This window comes from Pyrgilauda ruficollis, unplaced genomic scaffold (assembly GCF_017590135.1).
Source record: "Pyrgilauda ruficollis isolate IOZ18807 unplaced genomic scaffold, ASM1759013v1 scaffold134, whole genome shotgun sequence".
NCBI lineage: Eukaryota > Metazoa > Chordata > Aves > Passeriformes > Passeridae > Pyrgilauda > Pyrgilauda ruficollis.
In genome coordinates, this window is record NW_024511877.1 from 241,584 (window position 1) to 264,336 (window position 22,753).

At 41.6% G+C, this 22,753-nt stretch overlaps 1 protein-coding gene across 4 annotated transcripts; it reads left to right on the top strand.

The window, feature by feature from the left end:
* The first annotated feature begins 234 nt into the window (after window positions 1-234).
* Window positions 235-22,473, top strand: LARP7 (La ribonucleoprotein 7, transcriptional regulator). Of its 4 annotated transcripts, XM_041459347.1 has the most exons (14): window positions 235-408; window positions 2,386-2,835; window positions 3,624-3,832; window positions 4,852-4,952; window positions 5,061-5,144; window positions 7,023-7,187; window positions 7,659-7,767; window positions 8,365-8,739; window positions 9,308-9,437; window positions 11,769-11,917; window positions 12,747-12,868; window positions 15,263-15,422; window positions 17,387-17,478; window positions 21,948-22,473. In XM_041459347.1, exons 3-14 carry the CDS (start codon window positions 3,625-3,627, stop codon window positions 22,026-22,028), a joined length of 1,776 nt encoding a protein of 591 aa, XP_041315281.1. In that variant the 5' UTR covers window positions 235-408; window positions 2,386-2,835; window position 3,624; the 3' UTR covers window positions 22,029-22,473. The 4 variants fall into 4 exon arrangements, with proteins under 4 accessions (XP_041315281.1, XP_041315280.1, XP_041315283.1 ...); XM_041459346.1 differs by lacking the exon at window positions 2,386-2,835; XM_041459349.1 differs by lacking the exon at window positions 2,386-2,835 and having other exon boundaries at window positions 8,368-8,739.
* Window positions 22,474-22,753: the final 280 nt, after the last annotated feature.

Here is a 22,753-nt window from a genome sequence, read left to right on the forward strand (position 1 = left end):
CTGCCCGCCACCCCTCCCGGGGGCCGGGCGGCCACCGCGCTCCTACCCGGCGGCTCAGGGGACGGCCAGCGGGAGCGGGATGGCGGCGCCGCCTCCTTTCCGAACTTCCCGCCGCAGCGCGCCGCGTGACGTCACCGCGGCCGCGACGCCCCCGCGAGGAGGAAGTCACGTGCGCGCAGAGCCCGGCGCGCCCCCGACGCCGCCGCGCACGCGCGGGCGCCGCCGCGGGGCTTTTTTTTTTTTTTTTTTTAAATTTTTTTTAAATTTATTTTTTTTTGGGTATTGCTATTTATTTCCTCGGAGAGGCGGGCAGCGCGTCGCGCCGAGGACGGAGGCAGAGCCGGGGCCGCGGACGACGCGGGCGGAGCCGAGCCGGTGTCGCCGCGGCGGCGGCGGCGGCCGCAGCAGGTCAGGGGCCGGGGAGGGGCTGTGGGCTCGCCGGTTGCAGCGGCGGCGGCGCAGACAGGGGGCGCTGTCCGCCCCTCAGCGGTTTTCCCGCCGCCCGCGCGTGGTCCCGTCCGTCCGTCCGTCCGTCCGTCCGTCCGTCCGTCCGTCCCCTCAGGTCACCGCAGTGTAACCCTGAGCCGTCCTCTGCCGCCCCCCGGGCATCCTCCTCTCCCGGTCCGGTGCCCGCTGGTCCCCACCCGGGCGGCGCCTTCCTGAGGGCCGGCCGCTGCCCCGCGGCGCTGAGGTGGCTTTGGCCGCCGGTGATGCGCAGGTGACCGCTTTGGCGTCGAGATACTCGTGCTGTAGGGGCTTTGGGGCCCTCAGGCTTAGTCTGTGCTTGTGTTTTTGAGTGTTCTGTCGGTAAAACCTGTAAATGCCTTCAGCAGCAGCGCCTGCAGTGGTCGGTAGCTGTCCTGTGGTAAGTGTATGGTGGTCAGGCTTCTCAGGATGAGTCAGGGCTAGAAAAATCTGTTTCACATTGTGATCTGCCTCTTTGTTGAAAAGTAAAGAAGGTGAGGTTCTCCCATAGATTTTTAGTGGTTTTGGTCATGCAGCAGCTACCTGGGCCGCAGAATGCTTGGTTTTTGTAACCACCCCCACTCTGCTTCCAAGTACTTATTCCTTCTGTTTCCCTCCAGCAGCTCTGCTGCTTGTCCAGTTCCCTAATCCCCTGCTTGTCCCCGCAGGGAAGAACCAGAAATAAGTTCTTAAAATTCACTTGTGTTTCTTGAGGGTGAGACATTGTGAGGTGAAGAAATTGGGCTGTCCTTTTGGTGTCGTACAGGTGAATCCACCCAGTCAGTCTGGTTCTGGCATATATTTTAATGAAAACCACAGAATCGCTTATGCTGGAAACGACCTCTGAGATGGAGTCCAACCTTTGGCCGGTCCCCACCTTGTCACCCAGACCATGGCACTGAGTCGCAGTCTTGAGCACAAATAAATCCACTTTGCGCCTCCTGAGGTGGCAGAGGGAAGGGCACAGCTAACACACAGGGATCCCTGTGTGTGTGGGAACATGCAGTTTAAAATAATGCATTGGTTTCGTTCTGTAAAATGGGAGGGAGAAAAGCAGAATTTTCTCTGGTTTTAGGTTGAGAAATTTGTGCTGGCCCGCATGTATTAACTCCTGTCCTTTGTTACCTCTCTTTGCAGAGAGAGAAGTTTCAGGGCAGGGCAGGAACTTCACCCTGCAGCTCTGCCTGTTTCTGTATTGGTGTAAAACTCTTTCAGGATGTGTCTTTTTAAGTAGTTTCAGATTTGCTGCATACTTGCACTTATTCTGCAGTACATACCTAAGGTTGCCCCTGCCTCTACAAAAACATTTTCATGTTCTGAAATTCTTCTGAATTCTTCTTTTTTCTCCCTCACCCCCCATTTCCCCATTTATAATTATTAAAATACCCCAAGCAAACACACATTTGCATCCGTGCTTAAAAGAATAAAGTATATTTTATATCTGCACCCTGTTTCTTCCAGGCCTTGTACTACAGTTGCATTTTATTCTGTTTTCCAGATGTTGATAATAGTAGAAACTGGGGTTGCACATGGGTTAGCACTGAAACCTTTAGTTTTTATCAAGTCTATAGATGAGTGTGGAGCTGTGTTATTTTTATTTATTTATTATAATTATCTTTCCTGAAGTCCCTCCCCCCTGTTTAATTGTCCTTCCTTTTCTGGTTTCACTCTGGCACACAGAGGCACTGCGATTTCATTTCTTTAGAGGAAACCTTTGCTTTATCACTGTGATGTTTTGACCCTGCTTTCGCTGTGCTCTGATTTTAATTTGTTTATCAGAGTGGTGCTGGTGGTGTGAGAGTTGACGTGTGAGAAATCCAGACTGCCTTACGCCCGGGCACGTGGAGATTGCTGAATTAATTACTTGGCTTTTTATGTACCTGTTGAAATTTCCTCTGACACAAAGTAATTTCCTCAAAGCTTCACTTCTAAAGCACCAACTGAGAGGAAAGCCTGGAGCGCAGCTCGCAGCCTCTTTTCCTCTAGCTCCAAGGAGAAGCCCTCTTCTGGGAAGGAAGTTCCCCAGCCGAGTGACTCAAACAAAGCTGAGCTGTCCCTGGGCCGCGCTGCTGTGCTGCTGTGCTCCCTTCACCGCGACACACATCGTGACATTTTGCCTTTGTGGAGCGCTCGGTGCAGCCCTCGGCTCCGCGGCGTGTTGCCTGCCGGTTGTTCATATAAAAGCCTTGCTGAAGGCCTTGAGGGGAGCTTGAACTTGCCGAGCAGTTCTACCTGGCTTATCTTGCCGAGGTGACCTTTCGCTATCTGGAGTCGGCAGCGCACAGCGGGGGGGAGCTGATCTCCGGCTGAGGAAGCCTGATTTGCACAAGAATTTGGGGACCATTTCCATTTCGCCATCCTGTTGTCGAGGTGGGCTTCCTCTCTGATGGCTGTGCTCTGGTTTCCCTCGCTGCTGCCTCGGCAGTGAGCTGAGAAAGCCTTTCATATGGTGATTGCGACATTAATGACTTTAATTTTTGTGTTAATTTAATGTTCCAGAAGCTGTCTGCTTCTGGCAGCCTTGCATTGTTTTGCTGGTGTGAAATGAGGTACTGAAGTGGTGAGTGGCAGGTCTCAGCTACAGCGAATTGAAACGTGAACAAAAGAGATGAATCGGTGCATTAAAACGGTTTTCTATTTTTCAAGATGAGTCCGTGTATTAAGTCACTTGGTTCTAGTTAGGGTTTGTTCTCCTGGGGCCTGTTCTGGAGCTCTGACACACCTGGGTTTGCCATTAGAGACACTTTATTTTACTGCTCTTGGGCAGGGCCTTGGTAGCTGCTGGAGTGAGTGCTTTGCATTTTTGACATAATAAAGACGAATTTTTAAAAAACAGCCTGACTGTTAGCAGGTCTGCCTTGATCAAGGTCGATACAAGATTAATTTCTGAAATGTGTAGTGCTCGTGGGCTTTGCGTGTGATCATTCTAATGGTTTGTAGTATGAGTTAGGGGGAGTAAAAAACCATGTATCTTTTTTCATTTCTTAGAAAAACATCTTTATGAGGAGGGAAATAAACTGCTTTTCAGCTTTAGTTCTTGTAGACTCTTTTTAGCAAGTAACTTGCTTTTCAGATAACAGAAGATTAAACAGGAACATTTACTCCTTGCAATAACTCCTATTGTGTTTTTTAAATTATATTTACGTCTCATTTGACAGAATGACAGGAATGGAGACTGAAACAGCGAGAGACAAAGCCATGGAAGAAGAAAGCACCGAGCAGAAAAAGGAAAGAGAGAAGAAGAAGAGGTCAAGAGTTAAACAGGTGCTGGCAGATATAGCCAAGCAAGTGGATTTCTGGTTTGGTGATGTCAATCTCCACAAAGACAGATTTCTTCGAGAACAAATAGAGAAGTCCAGAGATGGGTGTAAGTTTATTTTCAGTATATTTCAGCAAACACTTAAGTTTCACTTTGTTCTTCCCTGTGTTGCTGTTATTTTGAGGTGCAAGTCTTCTCCTGGGAAAGGCAGGAGTTCCATGCTGGAAATCAGCCTCAGCAGCTCAGGAGGTAGAACTAGTCTTAGATTTAAAAATTTGAATTGCTCTGTCTCTTCTCCTGTCCTGTCAGCTCTAAGATGAAGACATCTGTCAGGGTAGAAATGACTGTTTGGGATACCTCATTTTCATTGTCCAATTTTATATAATTTTAAGAACAAGCCATGAAACGAGCCATTTTGCCCTCAGAGGTACTGAACTTGTTTTGCAGGGTAGATAGATGCAGAAATTAAAATGTCACTTAAATATGTTGTTAGGCATAGGGATGTTGTTAATTTTTCTTCTACAAGTTTGATAAGATATTCTGTATTTGCTTGTAGGGTTACTGTGAGTCTCTTCAGACAGTTTTTCTTGTGGTTGTTTGAACTTTTCTAAAGTCCCCCTTAAATAATTACTGAAGTGATAAATAAGTAAGAATTACCCTACATTTTCTAGAGATACTAGACATGTCTAAATTTTTATTAAGACTAGTGCACAATTTTCTATCCAGGTTTTAGCATGTCTGATGGAAATTGAAATTAAGGAAGGGACTCTGTGTTGGCAGCACCCGGTTAAATACTCAATGTGTACTTGAAGAAGAGGCATATTTTCAATGCAAATTGGTTTTTTGTGCTGGAAAACTACATCTGAAAAGGGGGTTTTCTTCCTTTCTTTTCAAAGACACCAGTTATCAGTGGGGAGGTAAAAGAACAAAATTCCTTTGATTGTTAGTACAGAAGAAAATTAAATTTAGGTGTACTTAAAACTTAAATTTTGACGGTGAAAATCTTCTGTGAATCCTTGGTTAAATACTGAACTTAGAACTTGCAGGTTGCTTCACAGGGAAACAAGTGGAGTAGAACACATCACCTGATTTCATAATTACCCTTTTTTATTTTTTTTTTTCCCTAGATGTTGACATATCACTTCTTGTTTCTTTCAACAAGATGAAAAAATTGACCACTGACGGGAAGCTGATCGCTCGGGCAGTTAAAAGTTCATCTGTTGTAGAGGTATTGAACATCTCTCCCTTCTGTATTTGCTGGTGCTGGAAAAGTTCTGCTGGGCTGCTGAAGTCAGCAATAATCTCACGGAAAATGCTTATTTCTCCCTGCTTTCAGCTGGACCTGGAAGGAACCAGGATCAGGAGACGGCAGCCTCTGGGCGAGTGCCCGACGGACGTGGACAGTCGGACTGTCTATGTGGTAAGGCTGGGCTTGTGTGTGCCCCTGCCTGCTGGTTCCTAGCTAGGGAAACTCCAGTTGGTACCCGGATCTCTTGTGCCAGCTTAAATTGTTTTAAATGCCAAGGCAAGTGAAAAGGTGCAATTCCATTGCCTTGAGCTATTGCTGCGTTCACTGGCATTATTTAATGCCATTAGAGGAGCACCAGTGGTATTAAGAGATATTTGCTAATTACATTAATGTAGTTGAAACTTTCTAATAACAACTAAATTAGCTTCATCAAACAGGATCTAACTGCATTCCCAAGTTTATCCGGGTACTTTAAAGAGCATTATCTGTTACTGTAAGTGCCTCTGGTTTTGTACACACAAACACCATTCTTTTCCAGGCAGACTATACCTGAAAAATTTTCACTGTCCTCCTAATAGCACAGTGTCCCGCCTTGCTACTGGAATGACTGCTTAATTTAAATGAAAATGGCTTGTGCCGATGGGATAAGTCTGCATCTCACCGTGGTATTTCAGCCCTCTCTGAGTGAAAAAGCTGTTACGTTGTGGACCCAACTAAGCTTTAGATTGGAAAGAAATCTGGTGGTTGAGCTTTTGCTTATTTAAACCCTGGGCAATTTTATTTAGTAGATTTGAAGCCACTGTGGAATTTGCTTTGTCTCTATTTGCTTTTTATGACAGGTACCATTTTTGCTGTGTACCTGTAGCTGTTAGCAGCTGAGTTAGTATTTTCCAGAGTTTTCTGTGATAAAGATACACAATAATCATAGCCAAAATGCCAGCCCATTCAGATGAGGAGGAGCTGATCTGCTCTGGTGATTCCTTCCTGAACAAAAGCCCGGAAAAGGTGGCTGGCTTTTGGGTTTTTTTAAATACGATGTACCAGACATAATATTTTCCTAACACGGTTACAGGGACTGCTTAGAACTCTGAAATACTTTGTCTGTATTGTTTTCTGGATAAGATATTCTAAGTCTTGAGCAACACTGTCCATACAGAGCTTAAGTGTGTGGCTAAATGTTTTGTAAATAGCTGGTATGTGGCAATGGGAGAATAAAAGTAGTCCAGGTATTGGTAAGTTAAATTGCTCTGAAATTATCTGACTTTTTTTATATGCTTTACCGTAGCCTTCACTATTATACTATTAAAACTTGAATTAGCTGGCTTTTCAACCTAAAGCCAAACAAAAAAGAAAATCTGAAGGTGATAAGTGATTCCCTACAAGGAGAACCTTTTAGTGCAGTAACTTGTTGTGGAAAAAAAAATGAAACGGTGCCGACACTGTTGTAGTTTAAGCATGAATTTGGGAGTGGGAATTTAAAGAGTTCCATTGGTCTTGTGAGAAATTGGTGTGACACGATTTCTGTGTGACTGGGGAGGGGAAATGCTGAACTCAGACACGGTGTCTGCAAGCTACTAAAACGTGTTGCTGTAATAAGGGCTTTATAGAAGTAAAAATCAGACTATCTTGTCATCCAGGAAGCTGCTGAAAAAGGTTCTGCTCATCTGATGGATTAAGCTGTAACTGCTAAACTTGAAAATATCAGTAGTGACTCTTTACTGGCCCGCAGGAATTCTTTCTGTGATCCCTTCCTGCATTACCACCAATTAAAAAAAATAGCTCATGCTTTGCAGAGGATAGTTTGGGACAAGCCAGTCTGGTATTTGCTTCAAGGTTTGAAATTTACTGAGATTTTGTGTTGCAAAGATCCAGCTGCAGGTGAGGTCTTGGTATCTGTCATGTGAAGAAGACAAGCAGCAAAATTAAATACATAATGAATTTATTATAGTTATGTGAATAATTAGAAATCAGGTCACTTTTTACTACCTGAATACTTTACCTCTCAACGTTTTGATATCAAACTTCAATTTTTTTTTTTCTCTCTTTTAGGAGCTGCTTCCCAAAAATGTCAATCACAGTTGGATTGAGCGGGTGTTTGGGAAGTGTGGCAATGTAGTTTACGTCAGTATCCCCCGCTATAGGAGTACTGGGGATCCAAAGGGCTTTGCTTTTGTTGAATTTGAAACTAAGGAGCAAGCAGAGAAAGCCATTGAGGTGAGTGCTGCTGCCTCTGCTGCTGCCATTGCTCCTGCTGGCACATTGTGGTATGGATGCTGTGCCCTTTACTAGGTCACCCACTGAATCTTAGAGAAATTCCCAAAATATCCCCATTTAAAGGCTTCTCTTAACAGAATTTAGCTCCTCTTTCCTGCTCCCAGACCTACAATCAGTGCCACAATTCTTTCAAGATTTATCTCTATTAATAACCTTAAAACTTAGAAATATGTTTTTTTTTTTTGTAAGTAATTTGTTTGGCCACTCTTGGCATCTTTTACAGAACAAAAAAAAATTATGTTTCAATTTCATCAAGCAAGCACAGTCATACCTAATTTTCTGTATTGAAATGTGATTTGAAAGTATTTATATATTGAAATGTGATGAGGATTGCTGGTTTTAACTTGAATGCAGGCTCTAAACAAAGTATGGTTTTGTGGTGTTACCTGGTTCTCCATTTCCTTGTTTCAGTTTTTGAATAATCCACCAGAAGAAGCACCACGGAAACCTGGGATTTTCCCCAAGACAGTGAAGAATAAACCAGTTCCTACACTGAACTCAAGTGAAAACACTGTAGTAGGTAAGTGGTGCTAAGTCATTGGGTTCAAGGAAGTGTTACTAAGTTTCTTGGATCAGTTTTGTGCCTCAGCTTCTGAAGAGAAAATTCCCCCCTGCTGTGTTACTGCAGTTTAATTCCATGTGTCTTAAAAGCTTTTCATAACAATTCACCTTGCTGTGTTTGGCCAGTATGGGCTGAAGTATGAAAAATGTACTGTAATTTACACACCAGTCTGCCAGATTTGTGTTGTAACTTCATCACTAAAACATTTTCCCTCATTTCTGGTAGTGTAATGAACCTCAGACACCCTCCCTCTTTTTTGTAAGACTAATGATAAAACATTAATATTCCTCACAATTATCACCAGTTCTTTGTTATGCCAGCAACTGTTAAGTGAAAACAAAACCAAAAAATCAAACTGATGGTTTTCAAACCTTGCTTTAGACACAGTTTTTTTCTCTTCTTAGAACACCCAGGAGAAGCTTTGTGTTCATGTCTTGCATCCCTTCCATAGATTAACAACCCAATTTATCACATGTGCTGCTTTATGTAGTTAGGTAAATAATCCAATCTAGTGTTTAACCATGGGCAGTTATAAATGTTGTGGTTTTAATCCAGAAGAGAAGAAAAAGAAGAAAAAGAAGAAGTCCAAGATCAAGAAAGAGAGCAATGCACAGGCAGCTGCAGAGCCCAAGGAATCAAACACTAACAATGCAGCAGAGCCAGCACCCAAGCCTAAAAGACACAGGACTCCATCAGAGTGCTCTGAGATGGAGGGAACCGAGACTCCCAAGCAGCCCTCCAGAAGGGAGAAGAGGAAATGGGACAGAACTGAGAGCTCAGAGGTAACCTGGGAAAGCAGGCCAGGAAAGAGAAAAAGAACCACCTCAGGGGATGGTGAGACATCAGCTCCAAAAGTTAAGAAAACTGCTGAAAAAGAGGAAGCTGAAACAGTAAAAGAAGAAACAACAGAAGCTCCAAAAGATTCCAATGGTAAGAATTCTTGTCTATTTTAATTATGATTTCTATGCATGAATGAAATTGATATCCCTTATGGATGAGGAGTGATGGGATGGGTTGAGTGGAAGCTTTAGATCAGCTTGGGCATATTAAGTGTTCCCTGCTGTTAAAATGAAACCTTGCAAGGAGTCACTCCAAGGAGAGGAGCTACACGGGGAATGAGGAGGAACTTGCAACACTAAAGTAGGGAAATCTAATCAGAAGTCAAAATAGTTCAAAGAAGTTCATATCAATAGAACTTGAGTGAAGTAAAGTATGGGTTAAACAGACAGCCTGGGTAAATGGACACCGGGAGGGAATCTAGATAAATAAATTAAAATACAAAAGGGAAAGGTAATGACCCGTTTGTTGCATGAGATAAGAAAAGCTGCAGTGCAATGAGATTTAGTGTGAGAAGCAAAGTAAACTTGGGTAGTCAATTAAATGGACCAGAAGCACAGTTAATTCAAAGGACCAGTAGATATTGAATGTGATTTTATTATAATAAGGTTTAACTATCCGTGTTTGAATAAATGTTTTCATTTGAACTGTTTTAATACAGAAGTTTCTGCAGAAGAGGACAAAGACAAAAAAGACACATCCCTTTCCAAATCTAAAAGGAAACACAAGAAAAAGCACAAAGAGAGACACAAAATGGGTGAAGAAGTCATTCCCCTCAGGGTACTCTCCAAGTAGGTGACATAAACTACCTTTTTTCTGTGATATCACTGATTTAATTTTTTTTTCCTCATTAGTAGTACTAGGGAAATGGTTGCCTGGTGAAAACAAAATCCCCCAATTTTTCCAGTGGTCACACCTGCTATATAATTAAGAAATAAACCCATAGGTTTTAATATCCATGTTGTATACCTCGGGGATATTTAAATATTGTTGCATTGTGGTACCATATTTAATGTTTGTGTAATGTTTTCCCGTAATATGCAGTTTAGTCACATGTAGGAAAATTTAAGTTTTGTATAGTTTATTGAAGTTTTATTGTTAAAAAATTTTAATTCACCATATTTCAGAGTTTTAAAAATGTTTATTCCTGAAGTCTTGGGATTGTCTGACAGTCCATCACCATTGCTAAAGTGCAATTCCAATTTTTATACTACAGAGTTGCATGTTAGCAACAGTATTAGCCTGTAGCAAGCAGACTGAAATACCAGAATTTGAATTTTCATAGCTTGATGTGTAGAGTTCTGCCAACGTTATAATCCAAAAGTGTTGGGCTTTCAGGAGTCACCACAACTAAAACATGGAAGCACTTACTTTTTAGGCATCCAGCAAGTACCTCCATGTTAAAGTAGAGGGGGTCCTCGCCGCCTTGTGCTGCAAAATCGTGCTTTATGGAGAAACATTTTTATTATTTGCTACATTTCCAGTGAAAAGTGTTGAGGTTAAAAGGATTCACCACCACTAAAACATGGAAGCACTTACTGTTGAGAACCAAAGCAAGCACATCCACATTTAAGTTGTGGGGGTCCTTCAGGGGGAAAAAAAATACATAAAATTCGAACAAAAGCGCAGTAATAATAATAAATTTAAAATATCTGTGCACATTTCCTGTGAGAAGCCTTCGAGCATTAGGATCCACCGCCACTGAAACATGGAAGCACTTACTTTTTTAGGCAGCAGGTACCTCCATGTTAAAGCAAAGGGAGACCTTCAAAATTAAAAATAGCTTTAAAAGAACTTTAGCCACTTGGATTTTAGCTCGCAGGTAAACTTCTTTCTTCAGGATCTAAAAATCTTCAACTGAAGTGCAGGCCCAAAAAAAAAAAAATATATAATCCTGGATGAAGTTTGAGGATTGAGATCAGGATTCACCTCTACTAAAACATGGAAGCACTTACTTTTTCTATATCACAGAAAGCACCTCCATGTTAAAGTAAAAGGGGTCCACAAAAATAAAAAAATAAAATAAAACGAGGGTTGTCGGCGCAGCTTCTCCTCTGCCATCGGCATTCTGAGCAACAAAAAGAAGAGTTTTGGTTAAAAGTTATTCGATTGTAGCAACATGGTAAATGTAAAATGTTTAAAGAGTATAAGAATTGCAAATACTTGCCTGACTCATTGTGCAGGATCTCCTCTTCCTTGACTGGGCAAGTCACAAAGTTCCTCCTTGGGCTTGTATTTATACCAAACCTTGCCATGGGATGGTGTTGCCTTTTTATCTCCAAGAATCATTACGTGGCTCTTTTGTTATTTTAATTCCTTTGCTCCGTTGAGAATGTATGATCCTGGGCGAGTCTGGATGCTTTTTTTGAAGTATACAGTTGTCACTGTTAACAGCTAAAACCATTACCACAAGATATCCTCCTCTTTAAAAATCCTCTATCAGCTTGTTTGATAGCACAGATTAGGGTAACAATGAGTCGTTCTCACAGTGGCACTGCGGGCATTGTGTTGCTGCGGAGCAAAGCTCTTGCTGTTTGCAGAAACATCTCCATGTTAAATGTATGTAAATATATAAATTGCTTCCATGGGGGGGTATTTTTTAACCAAAATGCATTTGAATAGGGAGGAATGTCCTTATCTAGGTAAGTTTTCGGTGAGTTTAACCAGTTGTTGATTTTCCAGCAGTGATTTTTTTTTTTCTAGAAAATGAATGACTGATTCTTAATGTAGTGACACAGGAGCGGGTTCACTGAACTAATGCAGTGAATTGAGAGTTCACTGTCTCTGAATTAACTCTGAATTTGGTGCCTGTGCTCTGTTAGCTCCAGTGGAAAACACAGTTCACCAAACTCTTCTCTATGCTTTCTGAATATTTAAAGCAAATTTGAAAGCCGCTCTGTTGGAATGATAGGTTGATGTTGTTGGAACTGTCAGAAGCAAAGTCATGGGAAATTGAGTTAGGGACAAAACTGAATTTGACCGAAGTGCAGGGACATCTCCGCTGGCAGAATGGTCTGCACTGTTCACCTAAAGCTGTTTGTAACCTGTTCAATTACCTGTAACTTTCTAAACATCAGTTTGTTGTTTGCAACTGACATCTGTGCCTGTGTTGCTGCTTTTAGGACTGAATGGATGGATTTGAAGCAAGAATATTTGGCTCTGCAGAAAGCCAGTATGGCCTCCTTAAAGAAAACCATGTCTCAAATCAAACCTGAGCCCGCGGGAGAAATGGAGACGGAGTCTGGTGTGCAGAAATCTGAAAATGGCAAAAGTAATCCTGGCTTTTTGTCTTGTTTCCTTAGTGTTTCTCATCTGCTGACACAAGCGGTGCAAGACCGTGGTCTTGCAGGAACACTGCCACGAGGTTTTATTTTGTAAAATGCTGCTGTTTTCTCAAAATGTCAGATACTAAAAGTTACCCCCTCCCTGTATTTCGGTGGATTTGGTTCTAAGGAGTTATATAAGTAACTACTAAAGTGGTTTCAGTATATTTTACATATTTACAGATATATTTAGGTAATTGTCATTGTTAGGCTTCAGAGGGGTAAATGAACAATCAGCTTTCTTGGTGCTGCAGCTTGGGCCAGACCTGCTTGGGTTTAACTGTACCAGAGGTATTAAAAAAAAACAGCTTGAAATTGGACTTTATCAGCTCTATGCATAAGAGAAGCTTTGAAATTATATCTTTGTAGTTAAATTTCTACTTTTTTTTTTTTCTCGTTTACAATTCTTCTTTATTTTATTTTCTCTGAATACTCTGTGCTTCTCTTCACTAACCTCAACACTGATATTCCAGTGGCCCTCTGCGTGTTTTTAATCACTCCATAACTGCGGGGTTACTATTGGTACAATATAAAATGACTTTATAGGAAGGACCCTATGGACTATAAAAATTTCTCAAAGACTTTTTCTTGAAGCTGCTTTTTTTTAGTAAAATTGGCTTGAAACTTTGGACAATCTTCATCCTTCTTTTAATAAACCTCAAACTGCAGTAACAATATTTGATGCTTGTTTACATTGTTACATCTGTGCTTTCAGTATTTTTTTTTTATTTTTTCAGCCTAATAAATGTAAAAACTGTTTTCTCTTTTTAACTCGAGCAGCCACCAGTGAAGATTGTGCCCCTCCCGCCAAGGCCAACACAATGGGGCCTCAGTTTGTCAGCGGAGTAATTGTGAAGATCATTAGCACCGAGCCCCTGCCGGGCAGGAAGCAGATCAAGGTAATGCCTTTGTAACCTCGGGGTAGCTGTTAGCCTTTCCTCTTACCCTGCCCCCCAAATGTTTGAATATGGAATACCATTTCACCCAGTCTCACTGATTTTATTATTTTTTTTTTAACCTATTTGGCCCGTAGCTGAGTAAAAATTCCTTAGTGTCTCTAAATGGCAGATTTTTCAGTGGCAAAACAGGGTGAAGGAGGATGTTTCAAATTAAAACCGAGCCTTTAGTGTGCTTGGAGCAATGTCAAGTTTATCATGAAAATAGTGAGGAGGCTAAGCAATGCTCTGGTGCTTTCCAGTTAAAAAAAGGAGCTGGAGACTTCTTCAGTGTTCTGCGTTTGTCACTGTGCCAGTCACCCTGACGGGAGAGCTGTAAAAGTATACCTGTGGGGACTTGTAAAAGTTTATGGTGTTTTTATCATTAACGGGAATTTGGGGGCAGGAAAATGCTCTCTGCATGAGAAACCACTTTTCTTTATTTCAGAAAGAGTTTTACAATGACAAAAACTCCATTTCAGGGAGAGTGACAGGAGTGGAACTTGTTGATTCAGTCTCTTTTTTTTTTTTTTTCTAATGCCAGTGCTCATTTTTCTCGATTTAAAAAGTGGTTAGATACCTTCAGTTTTGTGTGATGACACAAACCAAAAGTTACACACATAAATTCTTTTTAAGGAAAATAGCAGTTTTAAGCTTCATCCTTTTGAAATGGAAATATTAGGAGTTTTCCAAAGGAAATAACGGGTTTTTTCCAGATCCTGAATTTTCCGTTAATGTTACGCAGTTCATCTTCTTTCCCAAATTTCACTTCAGGATGAGTAACAGCTGCAAAGAATTTGAACAACTTCAGCTCAGGTTGGTGCACACACATATCCAGCCCACTCAGAACAGCGAGGGAATGGTTTTTAATTCGATTTCTGCTACTGTTCATCAAACATTTGTAACCAGGGAGCCCATTTCGAGTCACCGGCTGCTTGTGAGTGTGTGAGGCTTGGTGTGTGCAAGAACTTAAGCAACGTGAGAGACCCTCACTGAAAATTCATCTCACTGCTGGTGGGGCTTCATCTTCATCAGCCTGATCTTTCTCCCTGTGTCTGAGTGCTGTAGGCACAGAGAGAATGTGCTACAAGCTGTTCCTGTAACCTGTGAGGGCTCTTGGACTGCAGGATATACCTCACTGGGCTGAGTTTGTGTCACACCCTGATGGGCTGTGGGCAGCAGCAAAGCTTAGTGTTTAAAAAACAGAAAACTTCTGATATTTCTTTCCTTTTTTTATTTTTATTTTTGGCCAAACTAGTTGCATAACTTCGTGGATGGCAGAAGTGCAAACTGCAACTAAGCAGTGCTTCAGGCCTTTTGTCCCTCAGACTTCCAGAGCCGAGCTGCATTTGTCGTTGTATGGGAGCAATGATGCATGCCACACAACTTGGGAAAGTCTTTGCTGTGTAGTTTAAATATTGTTTTGATGTTTTAATTTTACACTTCTCTGCTTCCCTATTTTGCCCTTAAGGTGCTCCTCAGAGCTACTGACTTTTGCCAGCTCCAACGAACTCTTTGGTTTGTTTAAGTTTTCCATGAAATGATGACTTTGGGATAACAGAGTAAAGCTGGAAAATAGCTTTTGTTGGCTCTCAGATGATCTTAACAGTGTTGTCACTTAATTTTTGTTTTGTTTTAAGGCTGCCCTTGGTAGTGGAGGGTTAAAAGCAGTGTGTGATTCCTGAATAGAAGCATCTTACTTGAGCTGCCTGCTGTGAACAAAATTGACTAGGAATGTGTGGTCCTAGTTAATTTCCCTAACAGCAGGAATTACAAGTGAAGTACTTCATCTGCAAGAGCATTTGTGACTCTTCTCCCTTCAGCTGTCAGTGAAAATTTTCAGGCAGAGGTCACTTGTGATAGAGTTGTTTTACTATTGCTCCTTTCTCAAATCACCTGCCATGCATGAGCTTGCTTTTGTGCATTTAATGTGTAGAATGGAGTTTGATCTTCTTCTGTTAGTCTGAGATCTATCGATGTTATAGTTTTTACTTTTGAAAAAAATCCAATATATTGTTGAAATAAATGGGTGATGCTCCATTAGTAAAATGATACCATAACGTTTCCAGGAATTACTGCTTTAAATTGTTAATGGGAGGGCAGGATGAGAGATAGATGGGAAGATGTTGTGGGCTCATAAATCAGAATTCAGTTATAACCTTCTTAGGGAAAAATGTTAATTCAAAACTCTTTGACAAGGGATTGATCGATTAAATGACAAAGTTCAGTTGCTGCCTCCTACTTCATGACCTTTTTGAAAATGTTAACGACCTCCAAATGGAATGGTCAAAAGTCACTCTTTTTAAGTTCTCTTTTTGAAGGCTGATTTATGGTGTGTGTTGTCTCACGCTCTGACAGGATGCTCTGGCAGTGCTGGCTGAGGTGGCTTATGTTGACATGCTGGAGGGGGACACCGAATGTCACGTCCGTTTCAAGACCCCTGAGGATGCACAGGCTGTCGTGAAATCATACAAAGAAATACAGATCAAAAACAACTGGAAATTCGAAGTTCTCACTGGTAAGACTTCTTTTTTTCATGCAAGTACGGGAGTAGCCTTATGTACTGTGAAAGGGATTATTCCTGGTCAATTTATGGATATATTTAGATATTAGGAGAAAAAGATTGCATGTTTAGTTGTTTTATTTTCTGAGAGTCTTCTCATTTTGCAATTCTTGTGAAATGGGTAAAACAAGAAGGGATTTTATGCCACCATTCAGAGCAAAATGATGATTTTTGCTTGCTAGTACGAACCTAATTCTGTTCCTTTTAGAGGGATTTGCTTCACTTTCAGTGGCAAAGGACTACAGAACCTAATTCACATTGCAGCTTTATGAATAGAACATTCTGATAATGCAAAAGAATTTTAAGGAAGACTTTCTTGAAAATACTGAGCATATGTGTGAAATGACATGGCAAGGATCTAACAGCACGGATGCACTTAAAGTGGGTTTTAGCACTTACCTACTAATTGATCTTGATTTTTCAGGAAGTTGAATAATTTAGGCGAGAATAAGAAGGGCTCTGCTTTTCAACTTCATTTTAATGTGTGTTTTTTCTTTCTGAAACTGACTGCGCTGTTCTAAATTTGTGTCTTGTATTAGACTGGATTCGTTTGCCAAATGTGGAGAAGCCTCTTTGTGGGATGGAGGGATAGAAAAAGGAGGAAGTCTGTCAAACTTGGTGTATTCATTAAACTTCTGTCTTTGAAAGATGCACCCAAAAATGTAAATATGGGGGGAAAAAAACCACCAGGTTAAGCAGTCAATATGAGACTGCCTCATCTCTGTTTAAATATTTTACCCCACACTTGCCTAAATCCTGGTTTAGGACCCAGTCTCGTGGGTGCAGGGATGTAGAAGCCAGTTAAGGATTGCAGGAGGAGAAGCTTTGATGGAAGCATTAACCTTCATGATCATATCAAAGTTAATTGAAGTTTGAGACTCAGTGAGTGCTGCTAATGCCATTTGGAGATAGATTTGTCTCCTGTGTGCTCTGTGTTTCAGAGGTCCAGAAATAACCTCAAATTTTGTGTCCTACAGCTGTGTCTGTTTGTTTGTCTCTGGTTTTGTGTCCTTACATCAGAGTGCAGTAGGAGATTAGGAGTAAGTACTACATTGTAGCAGCATTCCATTCATGGTCTTAAGATTTATTTTTTTTCTAACTGGCTCATTGAAATGAGAATGGAAAAGCTTTCCAGGAATGCACAAAGGACTCACAGTAAGGATTTTTGTTTTACTTGGTGGCAGAAGGTGAGAGATGAAAAGGAAAGAACCTTTAATGCTCTCTACAGCAGGGACTAAAGATTTCCCAGTAGCATTTTACTCCTCAGGATTTGACTTTAAGTATCTTCAGCTTGGCATCTGGCAAGATGGTAAGCATCTGTGATCACGTTGAGATGTTAACTTTCCCAGGAATCTTTTCTGAGATCATTCAGAAACTTCCCTGTGGCTGAAGATGAACCCTGAGACCGTGCAAAATGATATCACAGAATTCCCATTGTGATAATTACATCACAAACCAGAAGGAACAGTGGCAAACTGCTGCTTTCCTGCAAAGTAGATGCTGAGGAAAGCTGCAGGATTTTTTGCTTTTGTATTGCTGCCCATGTTCAAATATTCCTGACAGCTCATGAAGTCCCCAGGCAATGGTTTTGATACAAAATATTCTCAATTGTTCTTACAGTAATTACTTTTTTTTTTTGTCTCCTGTTTGGTAGCTATTTAAAACGTGTCAGAGGTTGAGTACATCAGTAAATCACAGGGGCCTGTGTGTGCTGTGGTGAAACTTCAGCTAAAACTCAGCTCCTATTGCTGATGACAGGTAGAGAGAAATTCTATATGGCTTCTGTGGATAGGAAATCTAAGACTACTGGTGAAATACTTGCTGGCTTTCCCTAACAGATATTTTGATGAGTGTAAGAAGTGGGTGCACTTCTGGTGGCTACGTTTATTGACATTCCTCTCTGTCAATTTTCCCCCGAGGTGACCATGAGCAACGTTACTGGCAGAAGATTTTGGTGGACAGACAAGCTAAGCTGAACCAGCCTCGAGAAAAGAAACGGGGTACTGAGAAGGTAACCTGCAAATCTCAGCTTTTCCCTCTACAGCCAGGCCTGAAAACATGGCAGTTTCTGCATTTCTCCACGTGGTTTGGTCCTCTGTGTGTTTCATTCTGTTAGATTCTTCCTACTGACCTGGCAGCAATGCAGAGTGTGGCTGTCCTGCTGCAGCTGGCAAGTGCAAGGCTTGTCATTACAGGGACAATTGCAGAAAGTCAAGTCCATGACTAAAGGCCTGAATTTAATTTGTAAGCTGAATTTCATTTGAAACCCTGTCTGGATGAGCTCATTAATAAGTTAAGTAGTCTTGATGTGCTCTATTGAAATCAAGTCTAGTGCTACACTCTTAAATCTCTAGTATAGTCCAGAAAATCATTTTCTTGAGAACGAATCTCATTTCCCTCACAATTAACAGTTTTATTGGTGCTGTGGTGAACGCTGTGTGTTCCCAGAGTGGTCAGGAGCCCCCTCTGTGACCCAGCCAAACCTGGGTGCTGCTGCCAGCATCCATGGCTGTGCAGCTTCCCCTTCCAACCTGGGACATTGCAGCCTTCTCCTGGCTGAGCCTGCCGGGCTGCAGCCTTGAGGGAGTGTTGCAATGAACTTGCAGGCTGCAGCCTCTGCTCCAGCCCCAGCAGGTCCTTGCAGGCTTGAAGGGATCCTTGATTAAGCCAGGCAGATCCCTGACTTGACAGAGAGGAGCCAGAGAGTATTTCACAGACGTTTTATTGCCAGGTTTGCCTCACACACACTCCAGATAAGGTTTCTGAGTTGGCTTTAGCCTGAATTTTTTTTGCTGTGCCTTGCAAAACTTTACAATCATCTGACCTTAATTATTTGTTGTTGACTTTGGAGACTCTTTGTTTCCTGGACGCTAGGGAAAAAATACTGTCCCATATAAAATGGAAAATAAATATTTAATTGACCTCAAGGAACAGCAGTGGTACAGGTCAAGACCTTATCTTGTGCAAGGCATATTTTGCATGTCTTATCCTGTTTGTCTGAATGTTCTTTCTGAGATCCTGCAGACAAATGAGTTGAGGGTTTTTTTTTTTTTAACAAAGATGTGCATAAAGAATCTGCCCAACGGTCTAATTTAATTTTCTTGAAAGCCTAAAAATGGCATTGACTCGAGCCATTTTTCTTTAATATAAGCAGAAAGGAAATTTGGAATTTGAAAACCACAGCTTTAGAACATTTTTCTGATTGCTGCCAGGAATTTTTTTAAATGTACTTTTACTTTTTTAAACCAAAGGTGTCAGTGAGACCTTTGGCTTTAATTTTGACTGTAGGAGCCCTTGCTCTCAAGTTTCTCTTCTTCATCTTTTGAAGACTGGTATTTGTTGACCAAGCTGGTGTCAATTGGGCAGTAATGTACCTCATCTAGGCTTGCAAATACAAACTGTCTCGGTTCTGCCTAACAATTGGCAGCACAAGGATGCAAACTCCTGCTCCTTCCCCTGCCCATCACCTTGCCGAGCAGGGAGGTGTGAACTTCAAAGCCAGGGAATTCTATTTAAATGCTAACGCCGTTAAGCAAAACATCAAGACAAGAATGCCTGGCTGCAGTCAGTAAGTCTTAACCCCTTCCTTGCTTTTTTTACAGGCTGTATTCCTGAAATATAGTCTAATAATGCAAAAATATTTTTGTGTTCATTAATGTTTTCCCATTTGAAAATTTTTCCTTGCTACTTCCAAGGTGAATCCTTTTGAAGGTCTCAAAGGTAGAAAAAAGCAATATAATAATTCATAATTTAACATACTCAGGCACACTAATGGCACATTTTACTTTCTTGTCAAGGCCTATTCTGTTAATGACATTTTACATCCCTTACAACATTTTGAAGTGGAGCTTTTTGCCTGTGAGCTGCATTATGATTGGAATTAAGGCATCTTACATTTTCTTTGAATCAGTGTTGAAATGCATGGACTGCATCCCATCACAGGCAGCACACAGCCTTTGAGTTGATGCAGTCTGAGATTCCTCTTTTCCATGTTTTCTAAAACTTCCAGGCTTTCCTCAGGATAGCGGTTAAGGATCACTGCAGCACATAGCTGGTGCAGTGCCCAGCACCAAAGCAAGTGCTAGAGATTTCACTTCCTCTGGGATAGTTCCAATAATAACCCAGATGTCCAAAAGAGATAGGATATCCCAAGGTCCCTCAGACAAGGCCTGGCAATCCTTTGGAATGAAAAAGCTGTCCAGTGTCTTTCCCCCAGGCCTGCTAGATTGTCACCTCTCTGCTGCCCCTTCCCAATCCATCTTCCCTTTTGTCTGTTTAACTGCCTGGTGAAACCACCTCGGTGATTTACTGCTACAGATGGAAAACTTCCAGCCAGAGCTGCTTTTTCGGCCAGTGCCACTTTATTCAGACCTAAAGCAATTGATCAGTCTGTAGCCTTAAACTCCAGACTGATTGGAGTCTCCCCTTGCCAAAGCCAAGGCTTTGTGAGTGCCTGAGGATCCCCTTGGATCCTCACCTCCTGGGGGGGCTGCTGCTGGGCCTCCTTTGCACCTTGGACCCCTTCCACGGGGAAAGGAGGAAGTTTAGGAGGGTGGCAGGGGTGGTGCAAGTGAAAGGCATCTGGCGAGGGACTGAGAATGGGGTGTTTGGGAAGGGCGGAATAATTTGCAGTGCCAAAAGAGGATGGTGGGAATGGCTGGGAGCTCTCCTGATGGTGCCTGGGACTCGGGGCTGTGTCCTTGCAAGGCTGGGCAGCTCCCTGTGTGTGGAGCCACCCAGAACACCTTTCCCTGGTGTCTGTGGAATGGCTGATCCCTGTTTGCATTCAGGAGTAACCTACTGTGCTTACACACAGCTGCTGCTGCTGGAATGATGAGCTAGAGATGGAAATCCTAGAAGCCTCTTGCAAATTCTCTACTAGAAACACTCAGCAATAAGAACTGGGCAGCTCATGTCTTACAGCTTCCCTTCCCACGTTTGTCATTCTCCATCCCATGTGTTGAAGGAGTAAACCAGTGTACTCTGCTTGCTCTTAGGGCTGAACTCTTTTAAACTGTTTTTTTTTTGTCACCAGAGAATAAAAGTTAGCCATCTTGAGGTCAGTTTTATTGCTGGAAACTGGTTGGGAAAGCCTCAAATGTTGCCTGCCACAGGGAGTGCAGCAGCAGGACGTGCACCTCCATGCTGTGTGCAGGACTCAGTCATATGCAGAAGTAATAAATAATTTGATTTGTATGTGAACTCCTTCAAATCTGGCACACTGGATTGCCTGGGGTGCAAGTCACCCCACAACACCAGCTAGTATGGCTGAGTAGTCCCCAGCACAGAAGTTGCTGTGGGTTTTTGTTGTTTTTGTTTGGTTTTGTTTTGCTTTTTTGAGGGGATGGTGATTTTTGATTTTTTGGGTTGTGTGGGTTTTAAAAATATTTTTTTTGGTGGCGTTTTTGTGTTCTGTGTGAGTTCATTTTCGTGTGTTTTCTGATGTTGGTTTGTAGTTCTTGTATGTGTGGTTTTGTGTATATTGTGATGGGTTTTTGCCTTGCCTGTTGGTTTTTGTGTGCTTTGGGGATTTTATACATACTTTTAGTTCTCTTCATGTGCTGGGACTTTGGAGTTGTTTTGAGAAGCTTGGAAGAGTTTTGGTAATTTTTTTTCATTTGGGTATTTTTTTTTTGGCAGATTGCATATTTTCAGGAGCTGGTTGTGGTGTTTCTTAGTGGGTTTGGGTATTTTCTGTCATTTTTAGGCAGCCAGGTGGGGTTTTGGGGTGGGGGAGAGTTCTGGGTTCTTTGTGTGCCTTTGAGTGTGTGTTCAGTTTTGTGGGGATTTTTTGTGCCTTCAGGTTGTGGTGTTGTGTTGGTTGGTGGTGTTTCTCCTCAAGCCTTTGTGTGTGTATTCCTGTGTTGATTTTGTGGGTTTTGTGGTTTGTGTGTGTGGTTTTTTGTGCATCCTTGTGGTGTTACAAGGAGTTGGTGGTTTCTTCATGTTCTTGAGTGGGTTTGAGGGGTTTTGTGGTGGCTGTGCGTGTTCTTCTGTGAGTTTGTGGTTTCAGTGTGAATGTTTTTCCCTGGGTTTGGGGTTTTTTTGTGGCATGGGGGTTTTGTGTGTGTTTTCAGTGTGTTTGTGTATTTGTTCATGTATGGGGTTTGTGAGGGGTTTTTATTTTGTGTGTGTTTCTTGTGGTTTTTCTTAGTGTGTTTGTCTGGAGTTTCTGTGGTGTGCTGGACATATCTGTGGGGTTTTTTCCTGTTTAAAACTCCTCAATATTCATTAAGCACTTTTTTTTTTTTTTTTGGTTTAACCTTGTTTTTCCTACATCAGTAGCAAAATAAATCTAATAAAAGGACAGACTTTTTTAGCTTTATGTACAAGGCTGTATTTTAGGATTTTGAAATTGCAATTTCCACGTCTTCAACCATGCTGGGAGGAAGGAAGGATAGAATATATCCATGACTGTAGGGTCAAATCCTAACAATATGGTTTTTCTCTGATTTTCCACATCATTTTTGCTGCTTGCAGTTGATTGCCAAAGCTGAAAGGATGCGGCTGGAGAAGACTCAACAAACAAGCAAACACATTCGCTTCACTGATGACAACTAACCAGGGTGATGGTGAGCTTGGAAGTGAACTGTAGGTATTCCAGACAAAACATCCAACACCAGCCCTCACAACCACTGCTGCTTACAGCAACTCAACCCGGCCCCTTGGATCCATAACTCTGCAAGTGTGAAGATTTGGTTCTGAATCCCATTTTTTTAATAGGCTGAATGTTTACTGCTTCTGAGCCCTTAGGTAAAGCTTTTTGGAACATGTGTATTATGAGGTCTTCCTTTAGTTCACTTCCAGTTTGTTGGGATTTTCTTTTTTCCTTTTATTTTTTTCTTTTGTTTTGGTTTGGTTTTTTTTGTTTTGTTTTGTTTTTTTTTTTTTTGTATGTTTTATACACTAGGTTATAAAATAAAATGCTTGAGAATTTCAGTTGTGTATCTCTAATTTTTCCATTTGCTTTTTATGAGACAATAAATAATAAAAGTGGTAAATGCTACATAAACCTCTCTAGGCCTCTTTTTAGTCCATCAAGCTGTTTCAAAAGAGAGGAAAATAATCTTCTGTTATTTTCAAGTGGGTAGGGCTGGCAGGAAGTCTGCCATTGAGGAGTTTGGAAGGAAATTTACTTGTATAAATACACACTAAACTGAATTTAGACTTTTTTATTTTTTAGAGGAATCTTCAGAAGAAGAAATAAGAGTGTGTTTGGTACATCTCGTTACTCACTTCCAGATAAGTGTTCAAGTTGTATAATTCACAAGTTAGGATGCTGGTTT

Coding starts and splice junctions, on each gene's coding strand:
- LARP7 (XM_041459347.1), top strand. CDS start 3,625: ATGACAGGAATGGAGACTGAAACAGCGAGAGACAAAGCCATGGAAGAA. Junction 3,833..4,851: donor AGAGAAGTCCAGAGATGGGT/GTAAGTTTATTT, acceptor TTTTTTCCCTAG/ATGTTGACATATCACTTCTT. Junction 12,869..15,262: donor CGGGCAGGAAGCAGATCAAG/GTAATGCCTTTG, acceptor ACGCTCTGACAG/GATGCTCTGGCAGTGCTGGC.